The sequence below is a fragment of the Macaca mulatta genome, chromosome 3 (genome assembly GCF_049350105.2).
Source record: "Macaca mulatta isolate MMU2019108-1 chromosome 3, T2T-MMU8v2.0, whole genome shotgun sequence".
Classification (NCBI taxonomy): Eukaryota; Metazoa; Chordata; class Mammalia; order Primates; family Cercopithecidae; genus Macaca; species Macaca mulatta.
This window is the reverse complement of record NC_133408.1, coordinates 82,844,783-82,862,961: the sequence shown is the minus strand read 5'-3', so window position 1 is coordinate 82,862,961 and position 18,179 is coordinate 82,844,783. Positions and strand designations below refer to the sequence as shown.

Below are 18,179 nucleotides of genomic sequence, written 5' to 3'. Positions count from 1 at the left end.
TTTCACTTCCTTTAGAAAGTGGGTGGGCCGGGCGCGGTGGCTCAAGCCTGTAATCCCAGCACTTTGGGAGGCTGAGGTGGGCGGATCACAAGGTCTGGAGATCGAGACCATCCTGGCTAACACCGTGAAACCCCGTCTCTACTAAAAAAATACAAAAAACTAGCCGGGCGTGGTGGTGGGTGCCTGTAGTCCCAGCTACTCAGGAGGCTGAGGCAGGAGAATGGCGTAAACCCGTGGTGCGGAGCTTGCAGTGACCAGAGATCTGGCCACTGCACTCCAGCCTGGGGCACAGAGCATGACTCCGTCTCAAAAAAAAAAAAAAAAAAAAAAAAAGAAAGTGGGTGGTGGCCTCCTGTGCAGGCCCTTCTGCAGACCTCGCTGGCTTAGCTTTGGCAGCTCCAGTGCCCCACATGTCCTTTGGCCCCTGGGTCCTCCAGCTCCCTGCTCCGGCCCTGACCCTTTCCAGACATCCATGGTGTTCGGTGATTCTGAGCACTGAGCACACCCTAACATGCTTTGCATTTTGTTTGTGGAAGAAGCCAGATTTCAATGGTATCCACATCATGATGACAGCTCTGTCAAATGCACCGAGAGGGAAGCTAAATGGCCATGTTCAGGTACTGTGGAGATCTTCAGGGTCATAGTGGAGATTTCAAGGTCACCTTCTTGATACTGAGGGCCTGGGAGATGCCATCCTATTGGATGTCTTGCTGCCTTCTCTGACCCCACACAGGCGACAACCATCCCATTTCTGGCTTGCAGAGGCTGTGGTCAAGGTGGCGCTGTCCAGCAGGGGCAACTTCCTGCCTGTGCCTTTGCCAGTGAGTGGTGTTTAATGTCATCAGCTCCGCAGGGTCAGGTGGGGGTGTGTCTGATGTGTGTGGGGAGATGTGCTGGGTGAGGGTCAGGTCCCCTGTGGAGGTGTCAGACAGAGGATGGCTGTCAGCTGGGGCCCTGCAGATTCGTGTTCCCCGTCCTCCCTCCCTGTCACCTCTTTGAGAGTGGCTCTGATGTTGTTTCCAGATTACATGTGACCATTGGTCCTAGGTTTGTTTTCCAGCCTCCTGATGGACATGCCTTTGAGGCTATGTCATACACCTCGGGTTTGAAGGTGCTCCAAATCTGTCCTCTCCCCTCCCTGTGGCCCCTGCCCCTGATCAGTGTCAACTCTTCTGCCTGCTCCTCAGTCCCAGCATCCAATAGGTGGCCAGGAGCTACCAGGTCTCCCACCTAAATCTGTCTGGGGGCTCCAGTCTTGCTGCCTGTAGCTTGGCCCCATCGGGGTGACACCCATCTCTCCCGTCTCATGGTTCCACCTCCTGGACTCTCTTGGCTCCCTGTTAGGCGGCAGCTGCTCCCCACACTACTGGGTGAGTTGGTTTTTGATTTTAGTTCTGTTTCATAGTGTGTAGCACACATTCACATGTGGGGGTGTTTGTGGTTAATCCGTGTGAGATAGTGACAGCCGGAGCCTGCAGGTTTCTGCTCCCTGGGGCACAGGTAGAAATGCCTGGGCTTAATCAGACATAGAAATTCTCCAATTTTGCAAGTGACCAAGGGACACCCGTTTCATACAATACTTACAAACTGCAGCCCCTCTTCAGGGCCTCTGGCAGGACATGCCATAGCCCTGCATGGCTCGTCAGAGGGGCCTGTGTCCAGACGCAGTGGTCTGCAAGATGTAGAGACAGACCAGATGAGACCGGTGGCAGGCAGTGGGGAGCGGAAAGTGATAGTGGAGGGGAAACCTGGGTCAGGCTGGCGCCAGGTGCCTGATGCTTGGGTCTGAGCCTGGTCCTGAGCCTGGAGTGTGGGTGCACTGCTAGCGCTGGCTTCTTCTCAGGCTGGCCCGTTCCTTGTGTCTCATCTGTTGAAGTTGAAGTGGGGACAGGACTGAGGGAGTGTGCAGAGACCGGGCTCTGGACACTGCGTTTCCCCATCTTGTGCTGGTGCTCACTGTGTTCCCAAATCAACATCCGGGCTGGTCTTTTTTTTTTTTTTTTTTTTTGGTGAGCTCACCTTTCCTGAGTCTTTCCAGAGGAGTTTGTGCAGGTGTTGTGGGAACAGCCACTCTACACATATGTATTCTCCAAGGGTCTTGGTTTTCTGAAGCTGCTATAACAAAGCACCACAGACTGGGCACCTTCAACAACAGAAACGGATAATCTCGCAGCCGGAGGCCGGAAGTCCACGATCAAGCTGTGAGCAGGGCTGGGCTCTCCCGAGACCTCGCTGCTGGGCTGCAGACAGCCGTCTTCTCTCTGTGCCCTCACAGAGTCTTCCCGCTGCCTGTGTCTGTGTCCTCATCTCCCTTCTCATAAGGACACCAGGCAGATTGGATTAGTGCCCACCCTGATGGCCTCATTTTAACTTAATTGCCTCTGTAAAGACCCTGTTTTCAATTAGTCACATCCCGAGGTCCTGGGGGTTAGGACTTTATGCATTTTGAGGGACACAATTTGGCCTTGATACTAGGCCTGGTTACTCCTTGTCCCCTGACATGCTGTGTCTCACGGCCACCCGAACAGGGTGAGGACGAGCTCCTGCCTAGCTGGCTCCCTGTGTCCCTGGCCCCACGCCATGGGTTTGGCCGCGGGCAGTGTGGCTTTTGAAGAGCTCTTGCTATGTTCTCCGGGCAGCCTGGGCCCTCTTCATGTGTGTGGGATGTCAGGCTCTACATGTTGCCTCCTTCTCTCCCTGCAGCTCGGCGCCAACGCCTTGCTCTTTGTCGGTGTGAACATGTATGGGGTCTTCGTGCGGATTCTGACTGAGCGTTCGCAGAGGAAGGCGTTCCTGCAGGCCCGGAGCTGCATTGAGGACCGACTGAGGCTGGAGGATGAGAACGAGAAGCAGGTCAGTGGCTTGGGCCAGTCAGCCTAGAGGGCTTGGCTGTGGTGCTGGGGAGGTAGAGGAAGCTGCCTTCCTGGGGCTCAGTTTACCTTGTGGTGACATGGGCCACAATTCCCAGTGGTACATGTTGGTATTTGAGGCTGTGGAGGAGATGCCCTGAGGTTTTATAGTTAGCAAATGGACAGGCAGGCTGGGTTTGCTGTCCATGGCATAGTGCTGGGATGGGGCTGCTCTGGGGACAGCATTTGGGCGCACTGACTTCCGGTTACAGCTGGAATAAGTCAGCTGCCCAGGGAGGACGAGGCAGGTCCTGGCTGGGCCTCGGGTGAATGTGACCGTGCAGGTGGCCGTGACCCACTGGCCTGAGGCTCCCACCAGCCCTGCCTTTGGCTCAGTGTGGCCAACCCCAGAGCATGCTGGCACTTGTGGAAGGCAGAGGTGCCCTTGTGCTGGGAGTTGTAGAAGGGTCACGGCGGTCATGATACAGCACCCACAGCCCTTGGGGTTGCTCCAGTGGCTGGCATCACCCCATTTTCAGGATGAAACAGCCACGAGGGAAAGAGCAGTGGCTTGGAGGGAGCCATGCTTAGGTTCCCACCGCCCTCTGTGACCCGTCTTCTGTGCTGCCTGTCTGCTGCCTGGGGCCTGTGCCCAGCACGTGGGCTTAGGAAGAACCATCTGGGAGCCCCTGGGATAAGCCTGGCACATTCCAGGTGCCTCCACTGGAAGGATCTAGACTCTTCCCCCAGACTTGGGGCTCACAGGCCTCTGTGACACCAAACTGCTGATGTCTCAGGCCTGTGGCTGACATGTAGGATCTCTTTCTCAACTATGTGAATACAAGATATTATACCAAATATAAATGTAAAAACTTACAAACACATTTCATGTATAGACGTTGTTGCGATCCCTAATAGTTACAATAAAAGTAGGATATAGTTGAGAAATAGATCACATATGTATGTTTAGGTGGTGTGTGCATTGCCGTGTATGTGAACATGTAGGAGGGCATGTCCATGTGGATGATATGTGGGCAGTGGTACACGTCTGTGTATATATGTACATGTGCGTCCCTGTAGAGATGCATGTGTGGATATGTGCACATTTGCCTTTGCCTCTGTACATGTGTGCATGTGTGTCTGTGAATGCCTGTGCTCATGTGTATGTGTGCATGTATGTGCCTGTCTGTACATCTGTGTGGTTGCATGTATGTGTGGTTTTGTATTCATGTAGATGTGTGTGTCTGTGTGGGCATGCCTGTATGTCTGTGTGTGTATGTCTGTGATATGCAGGGATATGTGTATATGCCCATATGTTGATGTGTTGTCTATGTGTGTGCATGAATGTGTTGGTGTGTGTATAAATTGAGCATCTTTCGAAGCTGAATCCTGAGCATTTGCTCTTAGACTGGAGTCGGTCACACTGGGAGAGATACCTCCTTTGTGCTTTGTGACAGGTGTATAGCCTTATTTTGTTACCTCCATAAAATCCCAGAAATGAATCTTTGGAAGCCCTGTTCTCCCCTTAACTACATCCTCCGTAGTGGAGAAGGCAAAGGCTCTTTTCATGGGCCCTGCTTGTGTGCATTTCCGAATCATCCTTTTCTTTTCCTCTTTTATCTCCCTCCCATCTCCTTTTCCATACCTTCCTTTCCTGCTTCTGTGTAGGTCTTTTTTCATTTATTTTCTGATGTTTGCTGCCTCTCCTAAGGACTCTCTTTCCTCCCAGTATTGTCTAGTCTAGCCTTTGCTGCTTGATGTGCAGCATTTCACTGGGTTTTATAACAGCTCTGTGAGCAAGGGATTTTTTTCCTCAGCCCTATGGAGGAGGCAGTCCACACTCAGGGAGGCTCAGAGATGTGTCCAAGTTCTAACTGCAGAGCGTACGTTCTTAAGCAAGACATTTTCAAAATGTCACCCAATCCAGTTAACCCAGCCGAATGCTATTTATTGTTCAGATTTTGTCTTTATGTGTATTTTTCCCACGTGATTGCCGTTTTGGTGTGTATGTAATTTTATTTTCTGTCTTTTTGCTTATCATTTTGCACAGACATAGCTACTGGTGTGATAAATGTGATTTAAAACATCTGCTTATTCTTCCCGTTAATGCATGTTCTGCAGTGTTCTCAGTGTCTGACATTTAGATACCACGTTCTAAAAGAGTTTTTTCTTCATGCATATGAAGTATTCACTGAGTAACATTTTTAGCAGTGTAAATATGTCATTTCTCTCCCAAGTTTCTGAGGTATTTTCCCAAACTTGTGCTCTTTTACATCTTTATAAGTGATGTCTGCTTACATTCTGCTGTCTATAGCAGCCCAGGCCAACGGGGAGCCTGTTAGGAATGCAGATTGCCAGGCCTCGCCCAGCGCTGTAGGTGGGTTGGGGATCTGATGAGCTGCTCTGCAGTCCCTGTCTTTCTCCCCTTCTCCCTCTCCTTCTGCCTATTGGTTTCCGCCTTTCTCCCTCCCTGCCTCCCTCTCTCTCTGTGAGGACTTGGCACCTCCTGTTTCCCCTGCCCCTTTCTGTTTACTAAGGCTGACAGCAACTCCTTCATGCTTGTTCACCTTCTGTATTTCTGTGTGACTAGTATGCTCCAACCCTCCATCCCGTTATATTCTGACTTTCCTGGCAGTCAGATGAAGTGCTCATTGTATAACAGAAACACTGATGCCTCATCCCCACGTTTCCCCAGGTCTGTTCCTCTAGCTTTGCTTTTCCTTGTGTAAAAATTCAATCTTTTGTGTTTTCAAATGGAGGGATCATCTTCCTTCATGATTTCCTCTGTTGCTTCAAAGCTGAGCTGATGTTTTGACACCTGAGCGCTGATTGAGGACATGCCTTCCGTGACTTTACCAAGTGTATCCTCAGACCTCAGCTGTCCTGACTTTTGCTGTATTTTTCCTGTCGATTCCCTTTGAGCCTGCAGAGTTGTATCTCACAATAACTGTCTGCCTAGATGGGCTGGTAATCAGCATTCAGCTTCCTCCTGGCCACCTGCTGCCCGATGTCAGTGCAAGGAGCCTTGTCTCTTTGGGATGGCAGAGGGGAGCACTTGGGGCCCAAGAGGGCCCTGCCGGCTCTTGGGTCTCTCAGGGACACAGGCACTTTGTCCCTCAGCATCTGCCTGGGGACTGCCTGGCCATCCAGAGAGCCTGGAGGTGGCCATGGCAGCCCTGCTCAGGCCTAACTTGTGTCAGCATGAAATGCCAGTCTCCTGAATGACAGGTGAGGGAGCCTTACTATGTGGCTAGTTGTGAGCATCTGCCTTTCATGTTTTAATTCCATTCATGACACATTTCCGTTCAATACCTGTTCCCAGAGCCTTCCGCAGCCACTTGGACCATCCAGGCAACACAATGAGTGATAGGAGAGGATTGGGGGATGCCCTGAGGTTCTGAGAGGGGAGATGGGGGGATGTGAACTGATTCTGCGGGGAGATCCAGGGAGACACACCTGGACCTGGGAGAGGATCTGGGTGTAGACACACGCTAGTCTGGGAGGGCTTCTGGGTGGATGTACCCTGGTCCTAAGAGGGGATCTGGGGGACACACCTTGGTTTCAGGATGGGATCTGTGGGGGACATACCCCAGTCCTGAGAGGGATTCTGGTCAGTGTACCCTGGTCCTGGAAGCTGAAGTGGGCATCACTGGTAGGAGGCGGTGGAACGCAAGGCACGTCCAGAGGGACTGGAAGATGTGGGCTGAGTGAGGTCGAGTCGAGGGGAGGCGTGTGGGCAGACTCTGAGCCTTATGCTCCCATGCACAATGCTTTGAGGGAAATCATTTCATGTCCTGTGGCCTCAGCTGGAAGGAGATGGCTCTGACTGGTGGAGAGGGGTCAGGGCTGGCTTCTGTGTGTCTGTGCTCACAGAGGGGAGCTCCTGAGCCTAGCCGGAAAGAGACATCATGAACACGTTTTGAGGGTCAGTGCACAGGCAAGGGCATGGAGGCAGGGGAGCAGACACATTGGGGAGTTCGGCGGTGGTTTTCTTTTTGTTTCTTCCTGGGGGATGAATGCATAACTCAGAGGCACTGTGGTCAGCGGCTTTGTGAGCAGGGAGAACATTGTGCTCAGTTCACAAAACAGGAGTTCAGCTCAGGAGGCTCAGAAAACACCTCCTAGGGATGTGCCTGTGGACAGGTCTGCACTGCATGGCCCGCGCTGACTGCCTGGGTTTACAGGAGAGCACAATGGGGGACTGCTATTCTGAAATGCAAATTCGTAACATTAAAACCTCTCATCCTGTCCCAGCTGAACCAGTTTTGATCCAGGATGGGAACTGATGGAACAGATGGAGATGGCTGTAGCAGCAGTGCCCTTGCTCCGAGCCTCCTGGCAGTGCCAGGGGTGGAGGCCGCCGGCTGTCACGCTCTTCTCCACTCTGTTTACACATTGGCTGCCTCTGTTCCCCAATGCCAGATCGTTCTTGCCCAGTTTGATAAGTTATGTTTCAACACCAGTAGTAGCGTGTGCTTCACCTTAAGCCCTGGGGAGCACCTCTTAATTTCCTGGTTTATGATGCCAGTGTTGGCTTTTACCAGCCAGGATGCATCCTTGGGTGCTCTGTGCCTACTTACTGCTAACTTTTGCAGCAACCCATGAAGAAGGTGACAACAGATAACAGCCAATAGGAGCTTTCTCCTTTCCCTCCTGTACTGTTTAGTTCCAGTAGCCTGCGGTTGCCCTGCAGAATCTTTGAGGCTTTAAGGGTCTGGTCTGCTCCTGCTGAGGCAGGTGCCAGTCTCAAGGGGCTAGGCTTCTGCCAGCATTCTTATGAGGGGAAATACTACAGTAGCTCTCACTGTCCTCTCCTCTACCTTCTCAGGGCAGCCCATAGAACAAGAGGCTCTGGAAGACAAGGGTGGGGTGGGGAATGGGGGCTTGCCTGTTTCATTGCACTACTTCCTGTCTGTCTGGAAAGTTGTCTGCTGTACTTAGGAAAGGTTTACCTGAATTGTCAGTGTGCCTGAGACTGATTCCTTTCGGGGGATTTGAATGAGCTAAAATGACCCCTTCTCTCAACACAGCAAAACAAAGAAACAGAACAAAGGGTCACCGTGGGCCCCTGCCCTTCATCTGTCCTTGCCTGCAGGGTCTGGGCAGAATAGAAGAAGGTCAAGGTACCAAGATGTTCTTTCTGAGTTGTCAGATCTCTTTAAAATTAATTTCAGCCCTCTGTATCATGGTTAGAAATGTAAGGACTTTATTCTGCTTAATAAATCTGAGAACTGTGTCCCTGAAAATTTAAATAACCCAGGAAAGATAACGGAGCAAATAACAGAGTCGCCAGTGGCAGAGCCAGGGTGAGCCCGGGATCTTCCAAGGAAAGCACGTGGCTGTTTCTTCCTTTAGTGGCCACAGACTTCCTCAGCTAAAAAATGCTCACACAGACGTTTTAGGCTTACAAATAACCCAGCTAAAATGCTCCAAAGGGGTGTGAAGGTTCTTTTAACAGGGCTTTTTCTGTTTCTGAACAAAAATGTCAAAAGTTGTTTTTTTGAAATAGAAAAGCCTTAGAGAGACTGATCAAGAAGAAAAAGAGCAGACACAAATAAGGAGCATGAGGGATGAGAAAGGCTGCAGATAAAGCAGGGATTAAAAATAGATAATGGGGAAATGCTGAGAATAATTTTATGCCAGTATATTTGAAGAGAGACAAAATGGCCAAATTTCCAGAAAAAGTGTGAGTTACCAAAGATGATCCCCAAAGAAAAAGAAAGCCTGAAAAATCCTGTAATTATTAAAAAGATTGATTCAGTAATTTATAAGCTCATCAAAAAGTAAACAGCAAGCCCAGATGGTTTTACAGATGAGTTAGACAGAACTTCAAGGAAAACGCAATTCCAATTTGATCAGTCACAGCGTGGAAAGCTCGCTCTCTGAGCCCAGGTCGAGCTGGCTGGTGATTAGGGAGGACAGAGCTCGGATTCCCACATCTCACAGAGGCCTGTCACGTGGATGGCAGGGAAAGCCTCTCTCTCAGTCCTGTTTTCATTAGCGGTTTGGCTTCTTGGTGTTGAAGTGGATTGGGTGGGCGTCGGGTGGACGCTTGGTCCCTGCCCTGCTGCTGTTTCATGCACCAGGTTCTAGGAGCGAGGGGCAGGGCATGCTGCCTGGTCGGGGCGACGTGGCTCCTGTGTGCTGTCAGCCCTCTGCCATTGCCAGGACACCCATGCAAGTGGAACTGAGGTCCAGGGTGTCTGTGATCAGTATCAGAGGCTCTAGAATGCTCCCGGCTCCCAATTTGTTGGTCATATGCTGGGTAGTGGAGGTGACCTGCTCCATGGCCTTCTGGAGCAGCCCCTGCCCAGCCTCCTTCCTGCCTTGAATGCCAGCATCACTTCTGGGGACCATCAAAAGTGGTACTGGAGGCATCCCCCTCCTGCATGGATGTCACACATCTGGCTCCATGCTGAGGCATCCTGTTGCCCTGTGGCTGGCACAGCCTGCTGGGTTCTTCAGTCTCCTTAGCTCTCCAGGAGCACCACATTGGGCCCCCCAGTCACCTCCTTCTGCTTGGTTTTTGTGGCTTGTGTGGCATAGTTTGCTCTGTATCAGCTCCGGGAATCCCAGAGTCTCCTCCCTGTCATTCTGTGGCCAGTGCTGCAATATTGTCGAGGAAGATGCCGGAGCTGGTTGTCGCCTTGGACTGTCTGTGGGCGGCTCTCTGGCATGTCCTGGGGGACTGTGAGGAGGTTTGTGGGGACCTAGTTGTTTGCCACATGTGTCTGGTTTTTTTTTGCTTGTTTGTTTGAGACAGAGTCTCATTCTGTCACCCCGGCTGGAGTACAGTGGCATAGCTCGACTCACTGCAACCTCTGCCTCCCGGGTTCAAGCGATTCTCCTGCCTCAGCCTCCCGAATAGCTGGGATTACAGGCATGTGCCACCATGCCCAGCTAATTTTATATTTTTAGTAGAGATGGGTTTTCACCATGTTGGTCAGGCTGATCTCAAACTCCTGACCTCCTGTGATCTGCCCGCCTCAGCCTCCCAAAGTGCTAGGATTAAAGGTGTGAGCCATCTTGAGTGGCCTTGCCACATCTGTCTTTTTCCTAGTTTGTTTGAAGTCTGCATGGCAGATGGAGGTGGTGGCCAACGTGTGGCTCCTGGACACACTGGTCTTCTTGGTTCTCCCTGATGGAACAGCCCAGGCTCAGAAGCCACATGCCAAGGTATAGAGCCCAGGTGTGGCTGGGAGAGGAAGGGTCCCTGAGCCTACCAGGGCCTACCTCCATGCTGATGAGGACATGGGATCTGCTGTGCTGTGGGCATCTGGTAGTCTGTGAGGGAGAGAGCAGATCTGCTACATGTGCAGCCTGGCCGTCTGATGACTAGGGAACTGGGCCCAGCTATGTCTAGTATAGTGACATGAAGTGACCCATGGAGGGGACCTCTGACAGGGTGAGGGACTCGGCACACACAGCTGCAGGCTGCAGGGACCTTTGCAGTTTCCCACCGGGCTTTCCTGGAAGAGCCCGGGGAGCAGAGCCGCAAGTGGGGGAGAGCAGCAACGGGAAGGCAGGCTCTGACCCCGCCCGCTGAGGAAGACAGAGCTCAGAGAGCCTGTCTGGAGTAAAGTGGCCCCTTGGGAAAGCACGTCAGTTAGAATATGGTTTGGCTGCTAGTAACTGACCTGGAAAATGGTGGCTTAAACAAAATAGAAATTGTCTTTCTCATGGGCAGAAGTCTGGAGGGAGGCAGCCCGGGGCTGGTGTGGTCAGCTCAGGCTGTGTAACAGAGACAGGGTGGCTGCAGCAAGAGAAGTGTATTTCCTCACAGTTCTGGAGGCTGCAGAGTCCAAGATCAAGGTATTGTCAGGGCTGGTTCCATCTGAGGCCCCTCTCCTTGACTTACCGATGGCCATCTTCTCCCTGTGTCCTCACATGGTCTTCCCTGTGTGCACACACCCTTGGTGTCTCTCTGTGTCTCCTAATTTCCTCTTAGGAGGAGAAGAGAAATGCAGCCACATTGGATTAGGGCCCACCCAATTACCTCATTTTAATTTAATACCTCCCTAAAGGCCCTGTCTTCAAATATAATTGCCACATTGGGTGTTAGGGCTTCAACCTATGAATATGGAGGGGAGGGTCTATTTAGTCCATAGCAGCCACAAAACAACATGTTATTTTATTTCAAATAAAAGTCAAGTGTATGATTTAAAAATAAGGAGATGCTGCATATGAGTCCTGGATGAGTGTGCCTGGAGTGGTGAGTGCACAGCTCTGGGCTCCCTGGATGGCCAAGTGCAAATAGAAGTACACATCGCCACCCGTGTGCAGCTGGTGGACACGCAGGCCTGGGCTGGGGGACGGCCCCTTCCTGCTGGGTTTCCTCCCTTTCTCCTATCCCCACTCTTACTTGAGCTGCACGTGGCAGGAGGCAGGAGAGAGGATCCTGCCAGATTCTCAGCTGGCTCTGATGGACTGTGGCTGGGCAGCTCCCTGACTGGCTCCAGGCCTCGGATCCACCAGCCCTGAGTGTGGCTGGTTGTGGGTGATGAGGGGCAGTGCTATCTATACCTGACCACACTGCACCCTTAGCCTGCTCCTCTGCTCAGGGCCTGCTGTCCACCCTGGAAGGAGACTCCTTTTTGCAGCACTGCCACAACTTTAGAGGCCATTATTGTTTATTTTTTTCCAACCTCCTTCTGGTTTGTCTCGTTGGTGATTTTACCTGGCAGAACAATGGTTGGTAGAGGCGCAGTCATGAGTCCTCGTTAATAGGTGTGTAGTGAATGAATGCGATAGAGTGTGATTGGGGAATTGATCCTGTAGCTTTCTTGGCCCAGCACTCCCAGCAGTGGCCTCTTTGTGTGTGCATCTCATGCACATGCTTTTGTGACCTTGCCAGTCAACTTGGGGGTGAGAGGTATGGGTGAGGACAAGTGGAGATGGCCCTCACCTTCCAGAAGTGTCCTGCCTGGAGTTGGTGCTAGGAGAAGGGAAGGGCCCTGAACTCCACCAGCAGTGTGGATGGAGGACACCATGGCTGAGAACACTCACCAGGCTTGGGGCAGGGTGGAGGGTACCAGGCTTGGGGCAGGGCGGAGGGTACCAGGGCTGTTCTGGCTGTAGAGATGCTCTCAGAAGTGACCAGTGCCAGGGCTTCAGGAGGCGGCCTTGACTGAACTGAATAGGGACGTACTATGGGGAAGAGCAAGAATGATCAGGGCTTTGAGGGACGTGTAGGGATTTGCCAGGTAGAGGCAAGGAGGTGGGAACTGAAGGAGGCATTCAGGCAGCAAATTGAGGTGGAGGTGGTCACAGGTCCTCGTTTGGTGAGCGTGAGCTCTGCCTTCCTTCTGCTTGGAGAGGATGGGGATATGGGCTGGAAGTGCAGCTCCACTGTGTGGTAAAGACCACTTGGGGGCTTCAGGGTGTTCATGGCCCCCAACAAGGGCCTAGCCTGAGGTCTGTGTCTTTCACAGCTGGAGAGCACAGGGTGAGAGGCATAGGAGGTCACCCTCAGCGTCCTCCTCCTCTGCCTGCACCCTGTCCAGGAAGCCCTGTATCCCTGAGTTCAGCTTCCTCTTCCATCATATGGAGCTGGCCCCTCCCAGAGCCCTGGCTGTTCCTCAGATGCCATTATTAAATCAGAATTCCAAAAATAATATGCAGCTATTTAAAGCACACACTCAATTTGTTATCCTAACAAGGTAAATGGAACAATTTTGAGTTCTCATCATGTGAAGAAATTTATCAAGAGAAAGAAGACTTCCATTTAAGTGATGCAGTATGGATTTTTAAACAGGGCTAGCCCACGGACAGCACCTTCTCAAACCACTACAGTTGTGATTTTTTTTTTCCATTTTTTAAACATCTTTATTGAGTTTATATACCATAAAGTTCAATTAAATAAACTTTGTTCAATTGAATAAAGTTCAGTTAAATGCTATTTCCTGTATTTTAGAGCTATTATTATATAGAATTATACAAGAATCTTAATCTTATTACACCTTAATCTTATTTCATACATATGTCAAATGATCTTATGAAAGAAAATTAGTATACAATAATCTAAATTTAGGATATTTTTATTATCCCCCAAAGATACCTTGTATCCATTAGCAGTCATTCTCCATATATAACCACACCTACCCTCCAGCAAGACGTAGGCACCCGCTAATTTATTTTCTGTGCAGTCACTCTCCATATATAACCACACCTACCCTCCAGCAAGACGTAGGCACCCGCTAATTTGTTTTCTGTCTCTATAGATTTACCTGTTCTGGACCTTTCATACAAATGGAATCGTATAATAGGTGATCTTTTGTGACTGGCTCCTTCCACTTAGCATAATGTTTTTGAGGTGCATCCAGATCTTAGCATGTTTTAGTATTTCATTCTTTTTTATGGACAAATAATATTCCACTGTATGGATGCATCACATTTTATTTATCTGTTCACAGTTGATACATATTTGGGTTGTTTCCACTCTGACTATAATAAGTAATGCTGCTATAAAAAATCACGTGCAAGTTTTTGTGTGAACACATCTTCATTTCTTTTGGATAAATACCTAGGAGTAGAATTGCTCGGTCTTGTGGTAACTCTATGGTTAGCATTTTAAGGAGCTGCTCGACTGTTTTCTAAAGTGGCTGCACCATTTTCCATCCCTACCAGGAGTATGCAAAGCCTCTAGTTTCTCCATATTCAGAGTCTTTTTTTGTTAGTTAAAATTAAACTGTTTTTATTTTCAACTACTTGTAGATTCACATGTAGTTGTAAGAAATAACACAGAGAGATCCCATGTGCCCTTTACCCAGCTTCCCCAATGCCAACATCTGCAGAACTGTGGAGCGATATCACAACCAGGATATTGACATTGGGACAGCCAAGATATGGAACATCCATCACCCTGAGGATCCCTCTTGTTTTCTTTAAATAGCCACACTCACTTCTCTCCACAACACCTTCATTCTGAAGACCTGGCAATCACTAACCTGTTAACCCATTTCTATAAATCTGTAATTTCAAAAAGTTCATATAAATGGAATCATACAATATGTAGACATTTGGGATTGGCTTTTTTTCACTCAGCATAATTATTTGGAGATTCATCCATATTGTTGAATATATCAATATTTGTTTCTTTTTATTACTAAGTGGCATTCTGTGGTGTGGCTATATCACAGTTTGTTTAATTGTTGGCCCATTGAAGAATGTCTTGGTAGTTTCCAGCTTTGGCCTATTAGGAATAAAGCTGCTATGAACATTCATGCACAGGTTTTTGAGTGAACATAGGTACTAATTTTTCTGGCACGAATACCTAAAAGTACAGTTGCTGGGTCATATGGAAGTTACCTATTTAGTTTACTGAGAAATAGTGAAACTTTCCCAGAATGGTTGTACCATTTATGTACCCAGCAACATATCCATGTCTTTTGCCTACTTTCTAATTGGATTTTTAAAATTGCTGGGCCTTGAGAGTTCTTTATATGTTCTAGATAACAGTACTTTTTTTGGATATGTGGTTTGTGAATATTTTCTCAAAGCTTGTAGTTTATCATTTCATTCTTTTAGTAGAGTCTTTTTGAGAGCAAATATTTTTAATTTTGATGAGGTTTAATTCACCAATTTTTTCTTTTGTACTTCTGGTGTCAAGTCTAAAGACTTTTTGCCTAGCCTTAGTTCTTATGTGTTTTTCTAAAAGTTTTATATTTTACGTTTAAATCTATAACGTATTTTAATTTAATTTTTGCATAAGGTATGAGGTTTAGGTGAAGAGTCATTTGTTTTTGTTTATGAATGTCAAGTTGCTGTAGCATTTGTTGAAAAGACTACCCTTCCTCCATTGAATTACTTTTGAACCTTTGTCAAAAATTTGTTGTGCATATTTGTGTGGTCTATTTGTAGATTCTAGATTCTGTTTTATTGTCTTATGTGTTATCTGTCAACCAACTTCACACTGTCTGGATTATTTTTGTTTTATAACAAGCCTTGAAATCAGGTAAGCTGATTTCTTCTACCTTATTGTTCATTTTCAAAATTATGTTAGGTCATCTTATTCCTTTTCCTTTACATTTAAGTGTTAGAATAATTTTGCCTATAGGTACTAAAGAATTTGCTGGGATTTTGATAGGATTTATATTAAAACTGTATATCGATTTGGAAAGGGTTAACATCTTTACTAAGTTGAGTCTTCCAATCCATGAACATGGTATGTCTCTCCATTTATTTAGATCTTCTCTGATCTCTTTAATCAGTCTTTTACAGTTTTTAACATACAAGTCCTATATATGTTTTGTTAGATTTATACCTAAGTATTTCATTTTTGAGCAACAGTAAATGGTATTGTATCTTAAATATCAGTGTCCATGTGTTTATTACTAGTATATAGAAATGTAATTGACGGCCAGTGATGATGAGCATTTTTTCATGTGTCTGTTGGCTGTATGAATGTCTTCTTTTGAGAAATGTCTGTTCATATCCTTTGCCCACTTTTTGATGGGGTTGTTTGTTTTTTTCTTGTAAATTTGTTTGAGTTCTTTGTAGGTTCTGGATATTAGCCCTTTGTCAGATGAGTAGATTGCAAAAATTTTCTCCCATTCTGTAGGTTGCCTGTTCACTCTGATGGTAGTTTCTTTTGCTGTGCAGAAGCTCTTTAGTTTAATGAGATCCCATTTGTCAATTTTGGCTTTTGCTGCCATTGTTTTTGGTGTTTTAGACATGAAGTCTTTGCCCATGCCTATGTCCTGAATGGTACTACCTAGGTTTTCCTCTAGGATTTTTATGGTATTAGGTCTAACATTTAAGTCTCTAATCCATCTTGAATTAATTTTCATATAAGGAGTAAGGAAAGGATCCAGTTTCAGCTTTCTACTTATGGCTAGCCAATTTTCCCAGCACCATTTATTAAATAGGGAATCCTTTCCCCATTTCTTGTTTCTCTTAGGTTTGTCAAAGATCAGATGGCTGTAGATGTGTGGTATTATCTCTGAGGACTCTGTTCTGTTCCATTGGTCTATATCTCTGTTTTGGTACCAGTACCATGCTGTTTTGGTTACTGTAGCCTTGTAGTATAGTTTGAAGTCAGGTAGTGTGATGCCTCCAGCTTTGTTCTTTTGACTTAGGATTGTCTTGGAGATGCGGGCTCTTTTTTGGTTCCATATGAACTTTAAAGCAGTTTTTTCCAATTCTGTGAAGAAACTCATTGGTAGCTTGATGGGGATGGCATTGAATCTATAAATAACCTTGGACAGTATGGCCATTTTCACGATATTGATTCTTCCTATCCATGAGCATGGTATGTTCTTCCATTTGTTTGTGTCCTCTTTGATTTCACTGAGCAGTGGTTTGTAGTTCTCCTTGAAGAGGTCCTTTACATCCCTTGTAAGTTGGATTCCTAGGTATTTTATTCTCTTTGAAGCAATTGTGAATGGAAGTTCATTCATGATTTGGCTCTCTGTTTGTCTGTTACTGGTGTATACAAATGCTTGTGATTTTTGCACATTAATTTTGTATCCTGAGACTTTGCTGAAGTTTCTTATCAGCTTAAGGAGATTTTGGGCTGAGACAATGGGGTTTTCTAAATATACAATCATGTCATCTGCAAAGAGGGACAATTTGACTTCTTCTTTTCCTAACTGAATACCCTTGATTTCTTTCTCTTGCCTGATTGCCCTAGCCAGAACTTCAGAGAAATGCAAATCAAAACCACAATGAGATACCATCTCACACCAGTTAGAATGGCGATCATTAAAAAGTCAGGAAACAACAGGTGCTGGAGAGGATGTGGAGAAATAGGAACACTTTTACACTGTTGGTGGGATTGTAAACTAGTTCAATCATTATGGAAAACAGTATGGCGATTCCTCAAGGATCTAGAACTAGATGTACCATATGACCCAGCCATCCCATTACTGGGTATATACCCAAAGGATTATAAATCATGCTGCTATAAAGACACATGCACACGTATGTTTATTGCGGCACTATTCACAATAGCAAAGACTTGGAATCAACCCAAATGTCCATCAGTGACAGACTGGATTAAGAAAATGTGGCACATATACACCATGGAATACTATGCAGCCATAAAAAAGGATGAGTTTGTGTCCTTTGTAGGGACATGGATGCAGCTGGAAACCATCATTCTTAGCAAACTATCACAAGAACAGAAAACCAAACACCGCATGTTCTCACTCATAGGTGGGAACTGAACAATGAGATCACTTGGACTCAGGAAGGGGAACATCACACACCGGGGCCTATCATGGGGAGGGGGGAGGGGGGAGGGGGGAGGGATTGCATTGGGAGTTATACCTGATGTAAACGACGAGTTGATGGGTGCTGACGAGTTGATGGGTGCAGCACAGCAACATGGTACAAGTATACATATGTAACAAACCTGCATGTTTTGCACATGTACCCTAGAACTTAAAGTATAATAATAATAAAAAAATATATATTATAAAAGATTACTGTGAAAATTTTACTTGTACCCTAGAATATATATGAACAAAAAATAAAATTTTAATTAAAAAAAAAAGAAGAAATGTAATTGACCTTTTGTGTATTGATCTTGTGTCCTGTGACCTTCTGAACTTAATTACTTATTCTAGGAATCTTTTTGGTACAATTTTCTTTTGTTTCTGCTTTTGTAACATCCATTGTATTTCCCATATAGACCATCATATTACTTTTATTTCTTCCTTTCCAATCTGTATGCCTTTTCTTTCCTTTTCTGAACTTACTGCACTAATAAGACTTTCCCATGAGATGTTGAATATGAGTAATGGGAGCCAACATCCTTGCCTTGTTCCCAGTGAAAGCATTCAATGTTTGACTATTACGTATAATGTTAGGTGTAGGCTTTTTCTGAATATTCCTTATCAAGGAGATGAAGTTTTTTTCTATTTTCATTTTTCTGAAAGTTTTCATCATAAATAGATGTTGAATTTTGTCAAATTCTTTTTCGATATCAATTGCTATGTGTTTTTTTTTTTATTCTGTTGATGTGGTGTGTAGCACTGATTGATGTTTCAATTTTGAATTAGCATTACATCCCTGGATTAAACCCCATGTGTTTGGGGTATATACTTCTTGTTGCATATCACTGAATTGCTATCTTGTAAAAGATTTTTATATCTATATTTCTAAAGTGCATTTATAGTTCTTTATTTAGTCATTCTTATGATGGTTTTTTTACAGTCTTGATTAGTTATTTTGGCATCTCTGTCTTGGTATTGATGTGTGTTGACTGTCTTTGTTCACTTGATGAGCTTGTTCTAGTTCTTGGTATGATGAGTGATGGTTTGCTGGAACCTAAGCATTTGGAATGTTATGTATGAAGCTCTGTGTGTTATTTGGACGTTTTGTTTTTGA

At 46.6% G+C, this 18,179-nt stretch overlaps 1 protein-coding gene across 13 annotated transcripts in view; it reads left to right on the top strand.

Moving 5' to 3' along the window:
• ADCY1 (adenylate cyclase 1) overlaps positions 1 to 18,179 on the top strand; it is a 144,866-nt gene that overhangs the window by 16,142 nt on the left and 110,545 nt on the right. For all 13 annotated transcript variants that reach the window (XR_013415884.1, XR_013415883.1, XR_013415887.1 and 10 more), the window contains exon 2: positions 2,704 to 2,853. Coding sequence is in view for 6 of the 13 variants with exons in the window: in XM_015133591.3 (XP_014989077.3) it covers positions 2,704 to 2,853 (150 nt within the window). In the remaining 7 variants the exon portion in view is untranslated. The remainder of the gene's footprint in view (positions 1 to 2,703; positions 2,854 to 18,179) is intronic.